The 19,449-nt window shown below is 34.2% G+C and overlaps 1 protein-coding gene across 4 annotated transcripts in view; it reads right to left on the reverse strand.

Annotated features, from left to right (window-relative positions):
• Positions 1-19,449, reverse strand: part of ATR (ATR checkpoint kinase) — a 105,214-nt gene that overhangs the window by 69,888 nt on the left and 15,877 nt on the right. For all 4 annotated transcript variants that reach the window (XR_014263431.1, XR_014263432.1, XM_082461157.1 and 1 more), the window contains exons 7-20: positions 19,078-19,271; positions 18,433-18,585; positions 17,522-17,714; positions 17,027-17,289; positions 15,528-15,718; positions 15,261-15,361; positions 14,893-15,064; positions 14,109-14,279; positions 12,318-12,512; positions 10,555-10,740; positions 6,097-6,189; positions 4,466-4,596; positions 2,911-3,054; positions 786-879 (exon numbers count right to left, since the gene is read on the reverse strand). Coding sequence is in view for 2 of the 4 variants with exons in the window: in XM_082461157.1 (XP_082317283.1) it covers positions 786-879; positions 2,911-3,054; positions 4,466-4,596; positions 6,097-6,189; positions 10,555-10,740; positions 12,318-12,512; positions 14,109-14,279; positions 14,893-15,064; positions 15,261-15,361; positions 15,528-15,718; positions 17,027-17,289; positions 17,522-17,714; positions 18,433-18,585; positions 19,078-19,271 (2,281 nt within the window). In the remaining 2 variants the exon portion in view is untranslated. The remainder of the gene's footprint in view (positions 1-785; positions 880-2,910; positions 3,055-4,465; positions 4,597-6,096; positions 6,190-10,554; positions 10,741-12,317; positions 12,513-14,108; positions 14,280-14,892; positions 15,065-15,260; positions 15,362-15,527; positions 15,719-17,026; positions 17,290-17,521; positions 17,715-18,432; positions 18,586-19,077; positions 19,272-19,449) is intronic.

Here is a 19,449-nt window from a genome sequence, read left to right on the forward strand (position 1 = left end):
AATCTTTAGATCTGGAGAATAATTTTATTTCAACTAAAGAATTTACTTATCCAAAATAATTCCTTCTTGGTAAGAAAGGCAAGTTTCCCTTAATTTACAAAGGGCTACACAATAGCCTTGAACGAGGTCTACAGATTAAGCAGATAATTCACCCCTTATTTTGACTACTTACTTTCTTATGACTGATGATTTACCCAGTACAAAAGCATATAAAGTCTTCAGAATCAATCTTGCGATCTGTAGTAAATACATCTGCTACTCTGACCCAAGGTCAGGTATCCCACTTCCTGCCCTAAAATTCTATGGAATCACCACTAATATTTTTATAATTTCAGAGAGTTCACTGAACTTCAGGATGTTGGAACTACAGATGATTCCCCTTCTAAAGCTCAGAATCAGATCTGACACTTCCATAACATGGTTTGTAGCACAAAAAAATTGGAATCCTCCCACAGCTTTTTTTCTTTACTCAGAGTATGCAGCTACAGTCACTTCTTTTAGGGACTGTAAGTAAGAACATAGTGATCTGGGTAGTAAAGGCATAAGAACTGTATCCTTTGCTCTCTGTTCTATCTAATCCTATTAAATCTTTGATCTAGATGCTAAAACTTCCTTCTAAAAATCATGGCCTCAATATAGGATTATTTAGTCATCAGAAATTAGCCATCAGAATATGACTATAATATCCTTAGATATGATTCTAAAGAATCTCTACTCAGTGTTCTGGAACTTAGGAATAATTTTGTATCAATGATCTCCTAAACCATACATAAAAAATTAAATACCTTTCTGTATTCCTGTAGAACTGCTTTTATCTTTTTTAATTCTGGATGATCAGGTAAAAAATATATTTCATGAAGAAAATCTTGCACGGCATCCCTAATAGTTAGTTGGAAGAAAAAGAATTATTTGCCGAATATGAAATAAAAAAAAAATACAAAGCAGAGGTTGAAACTAAGGCCAACTTAATTCACACTTGAAAGTGCTAGTTGACTGTTGACATGCAAAGTATTTTTCCTAACCATGTCAAGGATGCTCAGGTAATAGTGGCAAATAATCAAATCTAACAAAATCACCCTGTGGCAGTCTGCTACATTGGTGGCCCTGAATAATCTCTATGTCTTGGCATATACTCCTATGTATAGTCACTTCATCTTCAATTTGGGCTAGGTGTGTGACTTGCTTTAAAAAACAGAATGTGGCAGAAGAGATGTTGGGCCTATTTGTGGCCTAAGTGTTAAAAAGGTCTGGAAGCTTCTGGTTTTGTCCTCATGAGAGTCCTGAGTCACCACGTAAGAAGTCTGGCTACCATCAGAGACAGGTTACATGGAGAGAGAGAGAAGCTCTGAGACTAAATGAAAGAGGGAGAAGCCCAGCCAAGTCTACCTGCTGGCTGACTGCAATGACCATTGGTAAGAACAGCCAAGGAACTGACCAGCTGAACCCAGCCCAGACTGCAAAATCATGAGTAAATAAAGATGCTTGTTGTTTTAAGACACTAGGTTTTGGAGTGGTGTATAATGCGGCAATACAAACCCAACCCCAAAACACAAATTCTCACAAAGATATACTAGAGAAAAATACGTAAGTAATTCTTACTGAGGCTACAATTTTTAACTTGCTTCAGATGTAAAGCCCTAATATTTCTGGGTCCAAATAAAAGTGTTTCTAAATTCTAGTCTTCATTAACTCATGCAACAAACAGGTATTAAGTAACTACTATGTACTACTATTTGCTAGAAACTGGGGATGTAACAATAAAGAAAGCTGCAGTAACTCCTTCACTCAGAGAGCTTAAGGTCTTCTATCTGGCAGAGTGAAAGAGAATTTTTTTATTATATGAAAAGGCAGAGAAATGATTCCTCTAAAATAAACAGCAAAGATATACTATTTGCATAATAATCCAAAAGGTATTTGAAAAGTGATCTAGATCAGTGATTATATTGTTCCATTATGTACAAAACACCAAAAAGAAAAGTATTTTAATTGGGAAAAAACTCCATTAACCTTTTCTTCTGTATTTTCTCCCTGATTGAACAGTTACTGAAAATGATTAATGGAACTGCAATAGCATAAGGATAAGTAAGTAAATAAATAGTACTTAAATCCTAATTTTTCAGAAGTAACTATGACATACAACAGTATGTGCAAAAATGGACAAAAAAAATTTAAGTGTATAGAAAGACATTCCAGGCTAAAAAGCAGCCTGAGTGAAAAATAAAAATGGGAAGGAGTAATGTATATTCTTGCATTAGCAGTCTGGATTGGCGACAGCCTAATATCTGCTTTGAAAAATCTTGGGAAATGATTTTAAGAAATAAGATGTGGCCAGATTTTAGAAAGCCTTGAATATCAAAATAAACAATTTGGAATTTATCAGCTAGGAAATGGAGAAAAACAGAATGTCTCTGTACACTGAAATGATACAGATAAAGAGATGTTTTAAAATATGAACAATATGAAGAAACATAATAAAAGCTTAAAGGAAGGGAGGCTGGTTAAAAGGTTAATGCAATGAAGTAATAAGGGTTTCAACTAAGGTAAGCTGTAGAAAAAAAGTTATTAGCTCTCCTAATCTTTCTCATGCATTCAACTATCTGCCTTTTAACTGTGAGAAGAAAGGTTATATTAGTCTCACCCCTTTCAAAATTGATGAAAAATAATTTCGAGTTATTGACCTACTAACTACTAAGCTTAAAATATATTAATAATAAAAGCCATGTCACAACTGAAAGAGCATCAGTTTGGTATGTATTGACTTAAAGCATGTCAATTACTTCTGTTTATTAACGGACTCTAAATTAAAAAGAATGTGAACAGTTCCACACTGCCAACAGTAACCCTAATACCCTGAGACACAAAAATGCAGTAATAAAAAGCTGTTATCTTTATTAATTTCATTTACAATACCTGTTTTCAATTATGAGGTAGTGAAATATAGCTGCAGTTTCTTTAGGCTGGATGTGTATGAGAGGTAACAAAGCTACTATTACATGACTGAGAAGGGAGCCTAGATAAGCATGATCCAGGCAACGAACAAAGCAGTCCCAAGCCCTACGTGAAAAAACAAAAGTTAAAAGTCACATCATTTTTATTATTTGCAAAGCTTCACCAGTTAATTATTAGATGAACAAACAATGATACATATAAGCAAAAAGATTACAAGGCAGCTGTAAAAATGGAATAAAGATGAGTACTGTACACTCAAATAGAGTGATCTCTATAATACACTAAGTCAAAAAAGCAAGGTGAAAAACAATGCTTATAATATGCTACCTTTTGGTGCAGGGTTAACATGACAAAAAAAAGTATCTGTGAGTAAGTGTGCATTTGCTTATACTTTTAGAAAGGGGGGGATTATACAAAAATTAATAAAAATAGACACATCTATTTTTAGCAATTCAGGAATGAAGGCTAGATTCTCTGAGTGTAACTTGTTACACAAATTTGAATTTGGGACAAAGTAAATGTTTTATATGATTTTTAAATTATATAAAATAGAAGAAAAAAGCAACCTCTACAAATTTTAAGCAAACTTAAACTGAACCTAATAATACCAAGTAGATGGCACAGCTATACAGGAAAGAATTATTTCACATGACTTTAAAACATATTATTTTTTAAAATTCTTTCTAATATTCTTTTCCATTATGGTTTATCACAGGATTCTGAATATAGTAAAACATATTATTCTGACTGTACATCTCCAATAAAATATAGTCAAGAACAAAAAGAAACTTTCAGAAGCTTAAACTGCATTCAGTAGTTTTATTGTTAGCAGTATTACTGAAATTAAATTAAATTAGCAATCAGCTAAATCCTACACGCCCAAATCTCAGTGGCCTAAAAGAAATGTGGAGAGGAGACTTAAGGGATGCATCTATTTGTAAGAGTTACTTAGGGGGTCAAACAACCAAATGTGTGACATGTGTATCTTATGTGGATTCTAATTCAAGCAAACCAACATCTTTGGGAAAAAACATCTTTGAGACAATTGGGGAAAGCTGAATTTTAGATGATATTAAGGAATTCCTATTAGTTCTGCTAAGTATAATAATTTATGATGGTTATATATTTTTTAAAATGTCCTTATCCTCTAGATACATCTGCGGTATATTTAGAAGTACAATGACACGATACTGGGTTTTCTTTAAAACATTCCAAGTAACAATAAAAAAGGTAGAGGTGGAAAGATTAAATAAGATTAACAATATTGATAACTACTGAGGCTGGGAAACGGGTATATAGGGGTTCATTATATTATTCTATTTCCTAGTATATTAAAATACTTCACAGAAAAATGTTTTTAAAGAAGGAAACACACTCCCTTTTCAGTACAAGTAGCCTTTCTATCTTAACTATTTCTTATTTCTGGTTTGAACCCAAATTCCCTCAAAGAGATAAGAAATCAAGTTAGTGCTATCGGGAAATGCAAAAAATCTCATGAACTCAGGCAGTCATTTACCTGCAACACAATTCAGGAAAATCATCCTTGAAACGAAGGCCAGTTCTCAGCGTGGTCATCATCTTCACCCTCACAGAACTGACATGTTTGGGTCCCATTAATTTCATCAAAGACATCAAACTGTTCAAGGCCTATAAAGTAAGCAGGGCTTCAAAATAAAGCCATAAAGAAGCTGGCAGGAGCAGATGAGCCCTAAGGACAAGTGCTTCCCACACTAATCTCAGAGTACCTATTCTCTGGCAACACAAGGTCTAATAAATGTTGGCAGTTTATTTTGTCCAAGTGCTTATGTAAGAGTTATAAATTTGAAAAACACAAGTTGAGTTCTTTTTTTTTCCCTCTTTGAAGGTGATTTGTTATTTTGGTTCTGGTGGTCCTCTTAAGCAGTAATTTTCAAATTTATTAAGAACATAATACCTATTGTTTAATCTTCTTCATATCCATCCCAAACTGCTATGCAGCACATGCATTTTTGCCCTAATGGTACTAAATTCAACATGCTCTAATTTAGTAATAAAACAAATAGGTAACTAATGACATACTCAGAAAATAATACACACATTTTTATTGGTGTGGAATACAGAATCAGACTTGTATGAATAGCTCCAGATTCTAATGAAGGGGTAAAGAAACTCTCCAGTCAACCTTAACTATGTGCCAAAATATGCAAACTCTTTATGGTTTAAAACAAACTTTAGTTTTCTTAGTTTTGAGGTTATTCTCTCACTTGGGATAACAGTAAGAAAGATTTCACATAGATAGAAGTTATTTGGGGGATTAAATTTACCAGTTGACACCAAAAGGACAAGTATTGGTTGCTGAAATTTTTAGAGGTTAATTAATTAAGAGAAAGGGAGTACAGACTGAAATAAAAGCTTCCCTTCATGGGCTTTTATTATAATTTTACTGACTGAAGAGTGGAGACCAATAAAAAGGGAAATTTAATCAGTATCTAAAATTCTATCCCAATCTACAGACAAAAATTTCCAGGGGTGACCAATTGTGACAGCAATCATAAGGAAATTTCACTGTGCCAAATGCATTTAAACATACACTGACAAATACTGAAGTTACTTTACTTTCTGTAACTTAACATTTTTGGTATTCAAAAGCACCATGGGCCATGACTCACATGAGACCAATTTGGGCCAATGCATTCAATAATGCAACTTCTGTTTGAGCTATCAGGGAGTGCTGGTCTCTTTTCTTCCCACTGAGCTAGATGTTGTGACAACGTGAGCCTGAAGCTGTTGGGGCCATCACCTAGCACTTAAATTAGAGCCAATCCAAAGGAATTTGAGCTAAGTGGTTAATTCTGATAACACCATGTCCAAAATCAAGCTATGCCCGAAGCTATATTATCCTTACACTTTTAGTTACAGAGCCAACAAATTCCTTTAAGCCAGTTTGGGTGAGTTTTCTGTCCCTTATAAACAAAAGAACAGTAAATGATATAATTTTTCTTTTTAGATTCCCCAAAAGCTTATGTGAGTTGTTCAGGAACACAGAATATCATGTGTTTGATTATTTTTCATCTTTGAATGTTTGCAGCTAGAAGGAGAAGTCATGTCTCCTGCATATTCTATATGAATTCTGTTCTGGCACTTTGCAACTCAACTATCACCACCTACCATTTTCTTATCTTCAATGCCAACACTGGAGCTCAGTAACTGCATGTTAAAAAAGGCCAAGATGCCCAACAACTTGGGTTGCAAATAATCAGCCTAAGGGGGGAAAAAAAAAAAACCCACATAAAAAAGGTACTACATAAGTTTTATACAGATCAAATTTCATAAACCAACAATTTATTTAGATTATTTCTATTTTATCTAACTACATAGAATACTGGAAATAAACGGTTAGTGAATTAAATTTTTCCCAAAGCATATATTTTCACATGTAATACTTTAAAAATTAGTGAAACTGATTTACAATCAAAATATGATTAAATAGTACTGTACAGTGAGAAAATCATAAGCTTTTGAATTACAGTTGAGCTACGGTGGGATTCTCAGGATCTGACTCATGTCAGCATCCAGAGTGGAGAGGATATTTATCTTAAGGAGAAGAAGAATAGAGAAAGACAAGTGAATGTCCTTATCTAGAGCATTTAGAGTTAAGGTGGACAAAAAAAAAAGTACTTGATTAAGGAACAGGTACCCTGCCAGAATGAAGGTCTGACATAGAGGTCAATATCCCCTGATGTAATAGTAATAAAGGGGTACAAGCCTAGGGTATCAACAATTACAGGTTAGGTATCACTGTCCATGGCACTTTGGGTCTCCTGAAGTGGACAGGGTTAATTCTTTCTTGAAAAAGGGTCCTAGAGGAGAGGGTATGGGCTTTAAATCAGCCAAACCTGGGTTTGAATCCCAGTTTTGACACTTCCTAGTATTTGACGCTGGATAAGTTACTTAGCTCCTCTGAGTCTGTAACATGGGACAATGAAAGCACCAACTGCATAGAGTTGTCGTAGAGATTAAATAAAATAACACGTGTTAAGCACTTAGAATATAGTAAAGTGTTAAATAAACTTAAGTTAGTATTATTAAAAACTGGGAATGTGAGTACTCTGCAAAGAAGAATTTTCCCCTCTTTAAAAATCTTTATGTATAGGCAAGAAAAGGGACCAAAAAAAAAGGGGGGGGTGCTGGGGAGAAGTAGCAATTAGAATATTTTCCAACTCCAGGAGAAAGTTGCATTGTTTGGCATTGAGGCACCTAATTTAAGTATCTCTAGGTTACACACACTGCCAGGCTGTGGTCAGGGGGCAGTAAGAAGGGTATGCACTACCTCACAGTAGAGAGGAAATTAGGTGTCCAACACGTTCTCCAGGTTAGATGTTGGGATAAACTTTTTTTCTCTTCCAAAGCACAGAGAATCACCTGTTCTACCAAAGCCTAAAATTACATTTAATTTACAAACTTCTGATTTGGATTAAGACTCAACTTAGGTTTAATAAACCATAATTCACTAATCTCATGGTTTCAGCCCATTCTTAAATGAAAAGCAGATATAGATGATACTCACATAGTCTGTGTCAACATTCTAATTTTAAAGCTCTTACATTTAGACAAATAGTTTGTTCATCTGCCACTCACCAAATATTTATTATGTATGCCTAGAATACTGTGCCAGGTGCAGGTGTATGAGATAAGCTCTCCCTACTAGCTTACATGGGACACTGATATGAGAAGAAGACATTAAACAAGTAAATATGTACATAAGGTTGCGACAAGTGCTATAAAGAAATAAACATGATCACATGAGAGAGAACTGGGATGAGGTGATCAGGAACTTAGATAGGGTGATCAGGAAACTCTGAGACCTAAAGAATGAAAAAGATCCAGGATAATATTCCAAGTAAAGAAACTACGTACTGCAAAGGCTGTGAAGCAGGAAAAAACTTGACATGTTTAAGAAACACAAACAAAACAATGCTGAAATACAGGGAGAAAGGAAGATAAAAGTTGCACAATATGAGGGTGGAAAGATATACAGACCACGTACAGCCTTATAAGAGCAATGAAAACAATAGAAGGAATTTAGACAGGGGATAATGTGAGTATAAGTTGTAAGAAGAGTACTTCAAATGCTGTGTAAATAACTGATTACAGATGCAGGAAAGGAAGAGCAAAAGGAGAGAACTGTTAGGATGTTTTTACAGTATTCCTGGAGAAAGATGATGGTCACCTGTATAAGGGTGGTGGCCGCAGAGATGGAAAGATATATTTTGGGGCTAGACTTGAAAGGACTTGTTGAAACTTAATTTTAAAGGATATAAGAAATGAAGGGCTCATGAATACCTTCCAGGTTTTGAAGCAACTGAGCTTCTAGGTAGACACTGGTACCATTTCCTGAGAAGGGAAGACTGTGAGAGAAACAGGTTAAAGGGAAAATAAAGATTTTTTAATGGACATGTAATGTTTGGACTTGTTTGAGATGCTTAAAAGACGGACAAATAGAGATTACAAAGAGGAAGCTGGACAGTCTCTATCTGCCATCTTCCCTCATCCTCAGATCCATTCTCTGCTCTTTTCTGCCTTGCTATGTGCCTAGGAGGCTAACCAGATTTCATCACTCACGATATCTTTCCCTCTGGCTTCCCACTAACTTCAGTCAACAGGAGGCCCCAACAAGGGAACAAAGGGCAGGAGGAGAGAGTGTGGTATTTATACTTCCTGCTCTCTCTGCGTTGTGAGGTGGTTCTGGCAGTGCTTATATACAATGAGAGCCCTTCCCCCGCACCATGGTTCTAGCTCTCAACCAGGCTCTGGTAACGCCATTTCTTCCTGCCCAGGACTAAGGGGAGCATATGTTTTCTGCCGTTTCTAGTCCCTGGGTTCCTTAACATTTCCTGCTGGTTCTCTTAACCTTGCCCATATCAATGAAAATAGTCCCTTCATTAAATTCTTTTCAGTGAAACATTTTTGTGTACGCCATCTGTTTCCTCCCAGGACCTAACTTGCATAAGCCCAAAAGTCCAAAGCTCAAGAGAGGTCTGGACTAGAACTTCCACTATGAAATCAACAAAACGTAAATCATATTACAGGAACAGATGAATTCAGATTCTTTCTCATTTAAAGAGAGAATATTTATAGAGAAAAAGACCCAATTACACAGCACTGAATCAATCTAACATTTAGAGGATAAAGTAGATAAAGTAAAGATTAAGAATGAGTGGACAAAAAAAAGAAAAAGAAAAGAATGAGTGGACAATCAACAGATGAACGGATAAAGAAGATGTGGTACATATATACAATGGAATCCTACTCAGCCATAAAAAAGAATGAAATAATGCCATTTGCAGCAACATGGATGAACCAAGGGATTATCATACTATGTGAATACTATGTGAAATAAGTCAGAAAGAGAAAGACAAATACCATATGCTATCACTTATATGTGGAATCTAAAATATGACACAAATGAACTTTATCGACCAAACAGAAACAGACTCACAGACATAGAGAACAGACCTGTGGTTGCCAAGGGGGAGGGGTGGGGGAGGGATAGATTGGGAGTTTGGGATTAGCAGATGCAAACTATTATATACAGAATGGATAAACAACAAGGTCCTACTGTATAGCACAGGGAACTGTATTCAGTATCCTGTAATAAACCATAATGGAAAGGACTATGAAAAAGAATATATATATGTTAACTGAATCACTTTGCTATACAGCAGAAATTAACACAACATTGTAAATCAACTATACTTCAATAAAATAAATTTTTAAAAAAAGAATGAGTAGACAGTGAAGCAAAAAGAAAATCAAGAAAATGCAGTGTCACAGATGCCACATAAGAAAGGATGGTCAGTTGTACTGAATGCTACTGGAAGCTGAATAAGATAGGAAAAGAGAAGTGACCATTAGATTTTATAGCAGGAAGACTGTTTTTGACCTTGACAAGATGAGAATTTCAGTAGAATATTTAGAACAGAGTCAGGCTAGAATAAGCTAAAGAATGAATGGGAAATGAGAAAGCAGAGATAGAAATCTCTCAAGATATTTCACTGATAGTCAAAATATCAGCAAAATATCAGCAAAATTTGAGTCTCTTGAAAGAATGAAAGCAATCAAAAGAAGAAATAGTAAGCCTCAGGATTTATGTTTTTTCAGGTGAAGAAATAAAATAGTAAGATGATTTCAGATACAAATTTAAGACAAGGAAAGACAAAAAGGAATAACATATTTTCTAACTTATCTTAAATCCAACAATGGATTATAGTTAGATATAGTTAGAAGTGATAAAGTTAGCATGTCATGCCACGGAAGGGGTAGCGGGGGGAGCTACAAACGCACTCCAATCTACAGTGAAAAAGCGGTGAAGAAAAATGAACATTTTTACCCAATGAAAAAATAAAATCTAAGATCATTTGAAAATGCATATTTTTCAATGCTAATATGTATGCTGTGACCATGCAATTTAAATCATCACCCTTTTCAAAATTAAAATCCCAATTGAAAATTCAAATAAATCTCTAGCATTTGGAAAATATATAAAACACCTGTTTCTCCAATTTCATAATTAAGCTACAAAAAGGAGAAAAACCAAGCAAAAAACCCATACAACATATTCCTTACCATTAGTTCGGGCGACGTGATATCTCTTGGGCCCTGATATGGATCATCACTAGATGCAAATGAGGCAAGTATTGACAAACCATTGAAAACCTGTTGATAGTGTTCTCCAATACGCAGCAATAATTCATTATGCAGTCCTTGGAAATCTTGTCTCAACAGACTCCCGAGTTCAATTTCTGTTTCATTCTAACCCAAAGACATATTTCAAAAATTTTTTAAAAAAGGGTTTTTTTTCTCCATACTAATAGCTTGGAAATAAGTATACTGATTTTAATACACTATTAGTTAATCAGGAGCTCTAGATCAGGTGACAAGAATTACTAATGATATAAAAAAGTCATTGGAAAAGGATTCTGACCTTGATTTCTCCTGGTAGGTCTGCCATGGGTTACAGGTAATGAAAACAAGTGATCAGACTTTATTTTGAAATAAAAATTTTAAAAGGGAGTCTAGTTTTCTATAAAGGTTCAAGATGTCATCCACTCATTATTCATGGAAATGTAACCCTGACAGGAAAATCAGTGGCTCAGAGCACAGTCTTTCTGCTCAGACTGCTGATATTTAAATTCCAGCTTTATCATTTATTAGTTGTGCTGTGACTTAGATAAGTAACCTAATCTGACCTTTCTCTGCCTTAGTTTTCTCATCTATCAAATGGAAAAATAGTACTTTTATCTCACTGGGTAACTGTGAGGAGTTAGCCAAGTGAAATGATCCATAAAAATTGTTTGGCAAAGTTTCTGACATGTAGTAAGAAGCACTGAAATGTTATCATCATTCCACCTTTACAATAAAGATTTTCTTTCTCAAATTGAATAAATACACTCAATATTCAAAAAGTCTCATGTGGAAAGAGATCCATAGCTGGCATATCACGAAATATGTGAAATAAATTAACATCAGAGAAAAACAGTAGAGTTACATATGCATATCTGACAGGTTCTCTTGTTCTCATGTAGCCTCTTATTCCTCAGATATTGTTGCTACTATAACACCAAAAAAAGAAGCACAAGCTATAATTTTAAATTTGAAAACTAGCAAGAAACTGGGCCAAACTGTAATCAGAGCACTAAGTAGCTAAACTCAGTGCTGACATTGTACTACAGTTGAAGGATACTGCCTTTTCCAATAGATGTAATTACTTGCATATCATTAGTCATTTTACAGCTCCAATCAATTAATAAATTCTAAAATGAAATTAGCTGGGACTTCCCTGGTGGTCCAGTGGGAAGGACTCCGTGCTCCCAAATGCAGGGGGCCCAGGTTTGATCCCTGGTCAGGGAACTAGATCCCACACGCATGCCACAACTAAGAGTCCGTGTGCTGTAAATAAGAAGCCCACATGCCGCAACTAAGAAGTCTGCACGCTGCAACTAGGAAGTCTGCATGCCACAGTGAAGATCTCGCATGCCCCAACTAAGACCCGGCACAGCCAAAATAAAAATAAATAAATAAATAAAATTTTAAAAAAATAAAATGAAATTAGCTGAGAATCTGATCCACGAATGGATGACTACCTATCATATACCATTATGGTAAAACAATCAAAGAATATAACAAAAGAATAATTCTATTTAATACTCTCCTTTGGCCCAGGGCAAAGCTTATTTACATACCATTTGAACTTATATTACCCTAGGATAGACTATAAACTACGGATAGACTATAAACTACTCACTCTATTTCCTACGAGAATGTCACAACAGCTTTCCTATAATGCTAATTTAAACAAAAGAGTAAAATACAAACAAATATTCAATTACCTTTAGATAATGAAGGGCACGTTCTAATTCATCCTTGGAACAGGAACAGACCAAATGGGAAAAAATATACTTGAAATTATTTATTAAAATCTCTCTACGATTGACATTTAATTGTTTTCCTAAAGTTCGAATGAGAGCAGAAGCTGCAGGGCTTGCTTTGGCAGCAAGGTCAGGTAGCAGAACTTGTAATGTTCTCTGAAAAAGAAACACTACAATTACTAAAAAGTACATTTGTCCAGGTGATAAAATATTCATATAAGCTATGTTCAAAAATAATTTAAAATGCCACACAAACTTGGAGTCCACATACAACATATCTGAATTCAGATATACCATTTATTCATTCAACACATATTTAACGAGCATCTACTATGATTCAGGCACTTCAGATACAGCAGTGAAAAAATAGACAAGGTCCCTGATGGCACAGAGTTTACACTGCAGAGGGGGAGAGACAGACAATAAATAAGCTAATGTACAAGTAGCAAAGAAAATAATTTCTCATGAATATGTGTTAAAATGTACTCATGCTCTTAAGGCAGTGGTTCCAAGCCTGATTTATTATTTGACCTAACTATAGTATTTAGACAATAAGCAAGAGTAGCCATAAATACAATATTTTTAATTTTTTAAATTAAAAAGTTGATGCTGCAATATTAAAGAAAACCTTTTTAACACACCCACCATTCCAACATGGCAACAAATCTACTTTGATTTTGGTCTGTTTCCTTTAAGATCTCATTCATAAAATAATACACAAAATTCCAAACATAAAATGGTTGGTCTTTCATTTATTATGTATCTAATGAACAACTACTACATGTCAGCCACTATCCTAGGCACTGAACATGTAACAGCAAATAACACTCAGGCCCTGCCCTCAGAGACACTTAAACCTTACTTGTGTTATGCCTTTCAACTTAATATTAATCCTGTAAGACTGTTATGACATTATAAGGTAGTTTCTCTAAAGTATTTATAATTATTATGTTAAGGTACATAACATTCTAGGACCTAAATATTAGACACTTAGTTTCTTCTCCGGGTTTTGTCTATTTGCTACTTGGAAAATGTTGCAATAAACATCTGTGCTTTGGGGTTCCCAGATGGAACTACTGAGGGAAAAGGTAAAAATATCTTTGTGGTCCTCAGTGTATAGTATCATATTTCCTTCTAGGATTTGTCCAATTTACATGCAATTTAAGTTTGTTAAAATATGATAATACTGTAGAGAAAAATTCTGCATGGATCACTATTATAATATTAACTAAGAATAATAAACTTTGCCTTCGGGAAAACATAAGAAGATAATCTACACCATCCATCTTTCAAACCTCAGCCCCACTAATGACTTTTCAAAGGCTTCCCAAACTACTCCATACTACAAACTCTATCATCTGAATTCACAGGTCATCTATAGCACTAGTTTGTACTATATTACTCCAACTCCTTAGGGGTAGGTAAGATCATATTAGACTTTCCATTATCAATGGAACCAATCATAGCACTAAAGACATAAGGGCTCAGTAAACTGAATTAATTAGCATTAATTAAATAGTATGAACCTTTCAAGATAGCTAACTTTATAGAGCAATGACTCAAATCAACACGTATTTCACTTTTATAACATAAGTAATATTATCATATCAAAGTCAAAGGAAAACATGCAAATTTGAAAATCTATGGTCTACATTGTACTTGCCAGATTTTCTTCAAAAAAATCTAGAATGGAATAAACACAAAATATTAAATTGAAAACCTCAATTAAGTCAACTATACTCTGCAACTTACAGTAAGGAAACGATTAAGATCAGGAAAGTCAAAAACATTGGCAATTTCAGACAAGGTATTTAAAGCCATTTCTCTCTGGTGAGCCACATCTTGTTTCCTCATCTCAGCATTCCGGCATGGAGTACTAGGAAGCACTGTCATCTGACTGGAGTGGAGGGATTCTACCAAAAACTAAAGCAAAATGATTTATTAGTTTTCACACAAGGAAGAACATTTAACTAATATGTTTTAAGTTAACATAAAGGACAGTATCAGACAGTGTTCTAAACATATTACCTAAATTAGTTCATTTAATTTTTGTAACAACCTTAATGAGGTAGATTATGTACATACTCCCTTTGACAGATGAAGTAACCAGGCTTAGTTAAGAAACTTGAATATCTTGCTAAGGATTACACCACTAACACAGTGCAAAGCTTGTATTTTAACATATCCTTTACTTTTCAGCCTTGAATCAACCTTTTTTAAAACAAAGTGCCTTGTCCATAATATCAAGGCATAAAAAAGTTTATTATCACTAAAAGAAAGGCAGAAAGGCTTAACAGATTAACAATAAAGCGTAATAATTATTATAAGATGATTTTTCCCCTCTCCCATTTATAAACAATATCTTCAGACCAAGATACAAAAATATAAAAATGATGAGATTTAGGTTCTTTTAAATAAACCATTTTTAAAAATACCTCTTTTTTAAAGCAAGAAAAGTAAAACATATATGTGTTCTTTTTTTAACTTTTGCAAAGTAATGCTATTTCCTATAGTCAAGGTCAATGCTGACTCTCACCTGACAGATGGGTTTCTTATACTGGCTGAAAAAGTTTTGCAGTTTAACACTTTTAGCTGCAACCAGAGCTCTAATTTCTGTGTATGCTGCTCCAGAGACAGATGCTGACTTGGATAATAAACAATGCAATAAGTGCAAGAGTGCAAAAGGTACCAAATCCCCTTTTGCTGCCCTAAAATTATTAAAAAAAAAAAAAAGTTATCATCAATGTTTTGAAAATAAATGGAAATCCACAAATAAATGCATACTGATATCACACTTCTTCCTATAACATCACATCTCTCATATCACCATTTCTAACAGCAGGCAAACAAAAAAGGAAAATGGCCAAAATAAATAAGGAAGTATACAATAGCTGCCAAACATACCTTCCAATATCCCCTGTTGTAAGAATCAAGGTATCCTTCAATTCATTATTTCTTGAGATCTGAGCATGTGTATATGCTTCTTTCATTCTTAAGACAAAAAGCTAGACCAATAAAATTAACTAGTTAAATTTTTAAAGCCAGGTTTATGAAAACACAGAAAAATAAAATTTAAATTAAATAAAATTTTAATAAAATAAAATAAATAAAATACAAATAAAAATAAAGTAAAATAAAATAAAATTTAAATTTAAAATAAAAATCATCAACCTCTTTTATAAATCCATCTTCAGCATCCAAGGATTCCAATATATGCTTGATATTTCCACTAAAAGCCACTCTAACATCCTTGTCTGGATCTTCCATTAAATTTAATAAAGTTCCAAGAACCATTTTTACATTTGTTTCATCTTCTCTAAAATCAAGGTGCTTACAAAGATGATACAGATTATCTATGAAAGCTAAAGGGCAAAAGCATATACTACTTAATTTAACACAGTAAACAGAAAGGTTTTACTATAAAAATACTGTCAATAAATAATATACTACAAAGAATGCTAAGTTGTCTTATAAAGTCAATATTTAGTGTTTAAATTTGTAAAGCACACAGAATTGTGGAGGATTAAAACGAATAAATACTGAGTACTTATAAAACTGAATACTTATAAATTTAAATTTACTTTTACTTAGTAAAAGTTATACATAATTTAAATCTAAAATAAATTCTAGAATTTTTTAAAGTTTTATAATGACTAGTCACTTAGATTTTATAGATCATTATATTACTGGGAGAGATTTAAAAGCACATTTCACTAATCTAAAGAACTGAATTAAGGGCAAGCTTAGCCTTACTGTTAATCTTACTTTGTTTTTAAAGATTTATTTATTATTTATTTATTTTGTTTATTTTTTGGCTGCGTCAGGTCTTAGTTGCGGCACGCGGGATCTTTCATTGCAGTGCTCGGGCTCTTCGTTGTGGTGCACAGGCTTCTCTCTAGTTGTGGCGTACGGGTTTTCTCTCTCTAGTTGTTGTGTGCAGGCTCCAGGGCGCGCGAGCTCAGTAGCTGTGGCGCAGGGGCTTAGTTGCCCCGCGGGTGTGGGATCTTAGTTCCCTGACCAGGGATCGAACCTGCGTGCCCTACACTGTAAGGCAGGTTTTTTACCACTGGACCACCAGGGCAGTCCCTGTTAATCTTATATTACATTACATAACATTACTAGATTTAGGGAGTCCTAGAAATCACCTATCATACATTGTTTTGAAAACTTGAGGACAAGTTGTAATTTATTACCCAAACAAAGCAATCTTCCAAGTATGTGTATAAATCTCATGCTCCCAACAAATTCATACACCATTACCATCAGAAAGCGGCAAAGATACAATCCATACTCCTCAGCTGGGCAAAGTATCTAACTATTTGAAGTTCTGAAGGTCCAAAGTAGTGGCAAGGGACACATTAAGAAGGTCCCTGGGATCACTGAAGAGGATACAGAGTACTGAACCTCACAATATTGAACCAAACATCAGGTACGCCCCATTACACTGTCAGATCACAAAAGTATTTAGAAAATCTAAAAATTGCTTCCATTGTTAGTTCTCTGATACAGTCTAATACCAGACATCCCTTTTATGAATGATCATTACATAAGCATTGACTCTATCAAGCAAGTCTAATTTTTTAAGGCTTTAGCCTAATTCCACCACTGATTTTAAAAACAGAGCTTAAATAGGCTTTAAAATATTAAATAAATCATAACAAACCACTCACCAAGTTTCACAGGACTAGGTAATTTTTTTTTCAGTAGGAAAAGGAATGGCTTGCAAACAGACGCTTTTAGTCGAGAAGATGAACATTCATGTTGAGAAGTGACTTTTAGGCTCTTACATAAAAGGTCAATACGTTTATGTTCAGAGAAAGGTTCTGATAAAGAACTTGTCAAATAAAACATGCCATGAAGTGTACAGACAAGCTGACCAAGTATAGATGCAAATTCTTTCTTGACAATGTCAGAATCATCTTTGACTTTATCTCTATGGGGAAAAAAACAAAAAGTACTAAACCTTCTTGCTTAATTTTGTGGTCTAAATAGTCTTGTTTAATTTGAGGCAAAAGTACTGGTAAAACAAAGGGTAGAAGTAAAAAATATTTAATTCTAAAACTAAAAGCAATGTTAGCTCTATATACCCAGCAATAAACATAAATTTGCATATATGATATCTGTCCAATCAAGTTGTATATTCAAATTAAAATATTAATACATACATAAGAATCTTGGGAACTCTGTTACAAGAATTCTGCTGCTGTAATAAGATAAAAAATCCATTAATACAACTTGTCCGGATTACTTCATGGGAGCTCTGCAGGGCCCAGCTGTAAACTGCTGTTCTCCACTCAAGGTATATTCTTCTTGGAAAAAGAGTTAGAAGAAATACGCATCGTGACTGTGCCTGTGGTGCTGAAAAAATTAGGTCTATTAATCAAGATTTCTAAGTGTTAATTTTATATATATATACATATATATTTATTCTTTGCTGTAAAGTCAAATAACATTTAAAATACATATAGTATTTAATTAAAAGCTCCTTTTCCAAAAATAAAGCATGTGCACTGAAAAAGGTCTATGCCCAATCTTACTAGATAATCAGGGAAATCCAAATTGAAACACCCATCAGATAGCAAAAAACATGCATTTGTTTAGGTAGTTATGTCTCTGACATTCTTTTTTTTTTTTTTAGCCGCACTGCGTGGCTTGTGGGATTTTAGCTCCCTGACCAGGGAACAAACCTGGGCCTTCTGCAGTGAGAGCACGGAGTCCTAACCACTGGACTGCCACGGAATTCCCTCTTTTTTTTTTTTAAGATAACAAAAATTTTAAAATTTGACAATGCCAAGTGCTGGTGAGGATATGAAACAACAGGAACTCACATATTCTGCTAACAGAAATATAAACTGGAATGACATCTTTGGAGAACAATGTTGGCAGAATAGAGTTGAGGATGTACAAATCCTACAATTCATTCCTTTCTACATGTCTAACTCCTTCTTTTTAAGTTATTAAAAAATGTACCTTCTCTTGTAATTATTGAAAAAATAGAAATAAGTGTTAGAAGTGCCGATATAGAGATAAATGAAAAGAAAACAAATCACACATATAGAATTTTGTGACCACTTACAGTAGCTATCTGAAATCCTCTGGCTTACTGTTAGAAGACTGGTGGCAAATGTGGTCAACTTTAAAGAGCCATCATCAGAATGGGAACAAATCCATGGAAGCGAGAGCATTCCACATAAGTCTTCCAGGATATGATCTTCAAATGAAGTTTTTACTACAGAAATACACAATAGGTGATTAATTATACCTTTTCTTTAATCATATTTACCTGTGTCTTCTTTCAATAAAAAAAAGACATTCTAAACATCTTTTACAAGTGGAATTACAGCAAACATTCAATAAACAGGGGTTCTTAACACAGAGATGATGTTCTGAGGTCTGTGAATCCAAAGGAATTAAATGTGACTTTATAAAAATATGCATTTATATGTTTTTTAGGAGAAGAATCATAGCATTCTTCAGATTCTCAAATCAAAACTTTTAAAGTTATAAATAGTTTCTATTGACTGAAAAAGAATAAATCAAAATGTTAGACAAATAAATTTAGAACTTACAAATTACTGATAAGCTTAATAGAACTGAAATCAAGGAAAAATTTTGGGTATTCCCAACAATTGCATATTTAAGCCTTAGGCAAAAGAGAAAACCTATTTCTATACTGATTACCTTTTAAGGTTATTTTGATCTATTGGTTTTTTGTGCTCACCTTGAATATACATCAAAGCATCATATATTTTTACCACTTTGTCAATAATTGTCTCCAGGTCAGGTTTCTGAACAGATTCTAACAAAGTCCTGCAGCTCTTAAGCACTTTTGTGTAAAAATCCAAAGACATCCAAGTTATCACTACTGAAGATTTCTTCTTACATTTCTGTTGACAGTCCTTGAAATCACAGCAGCTGCAGTTAAAACATTTTTTAGGACATAGAATTAAAATGAATTTTGTTATAGTCAAAACTAGTATCGTAGTAAGCCAAAAGAAACTTTGAGTATGGGACTTCCCTAGTGGTGCAGCGATTAAGAATCTGCCTGCCAATGCAGGGGACATGGGTTTGAGCCCTGGTCCGGGAAGATCCC

Source organism: Balaenoptera physalus (assembly GCF_965194825.1).
Source record: "Balaenoptera physalus genome assembly, chromosome: 4".
Classification (NCBI taxonomy): Eukaryota; Metazoa; Chordata; class Mammalia; order Artiodactyla; family Balaenopteridae; genus Balaenoptera; species Balaenoptera physalus.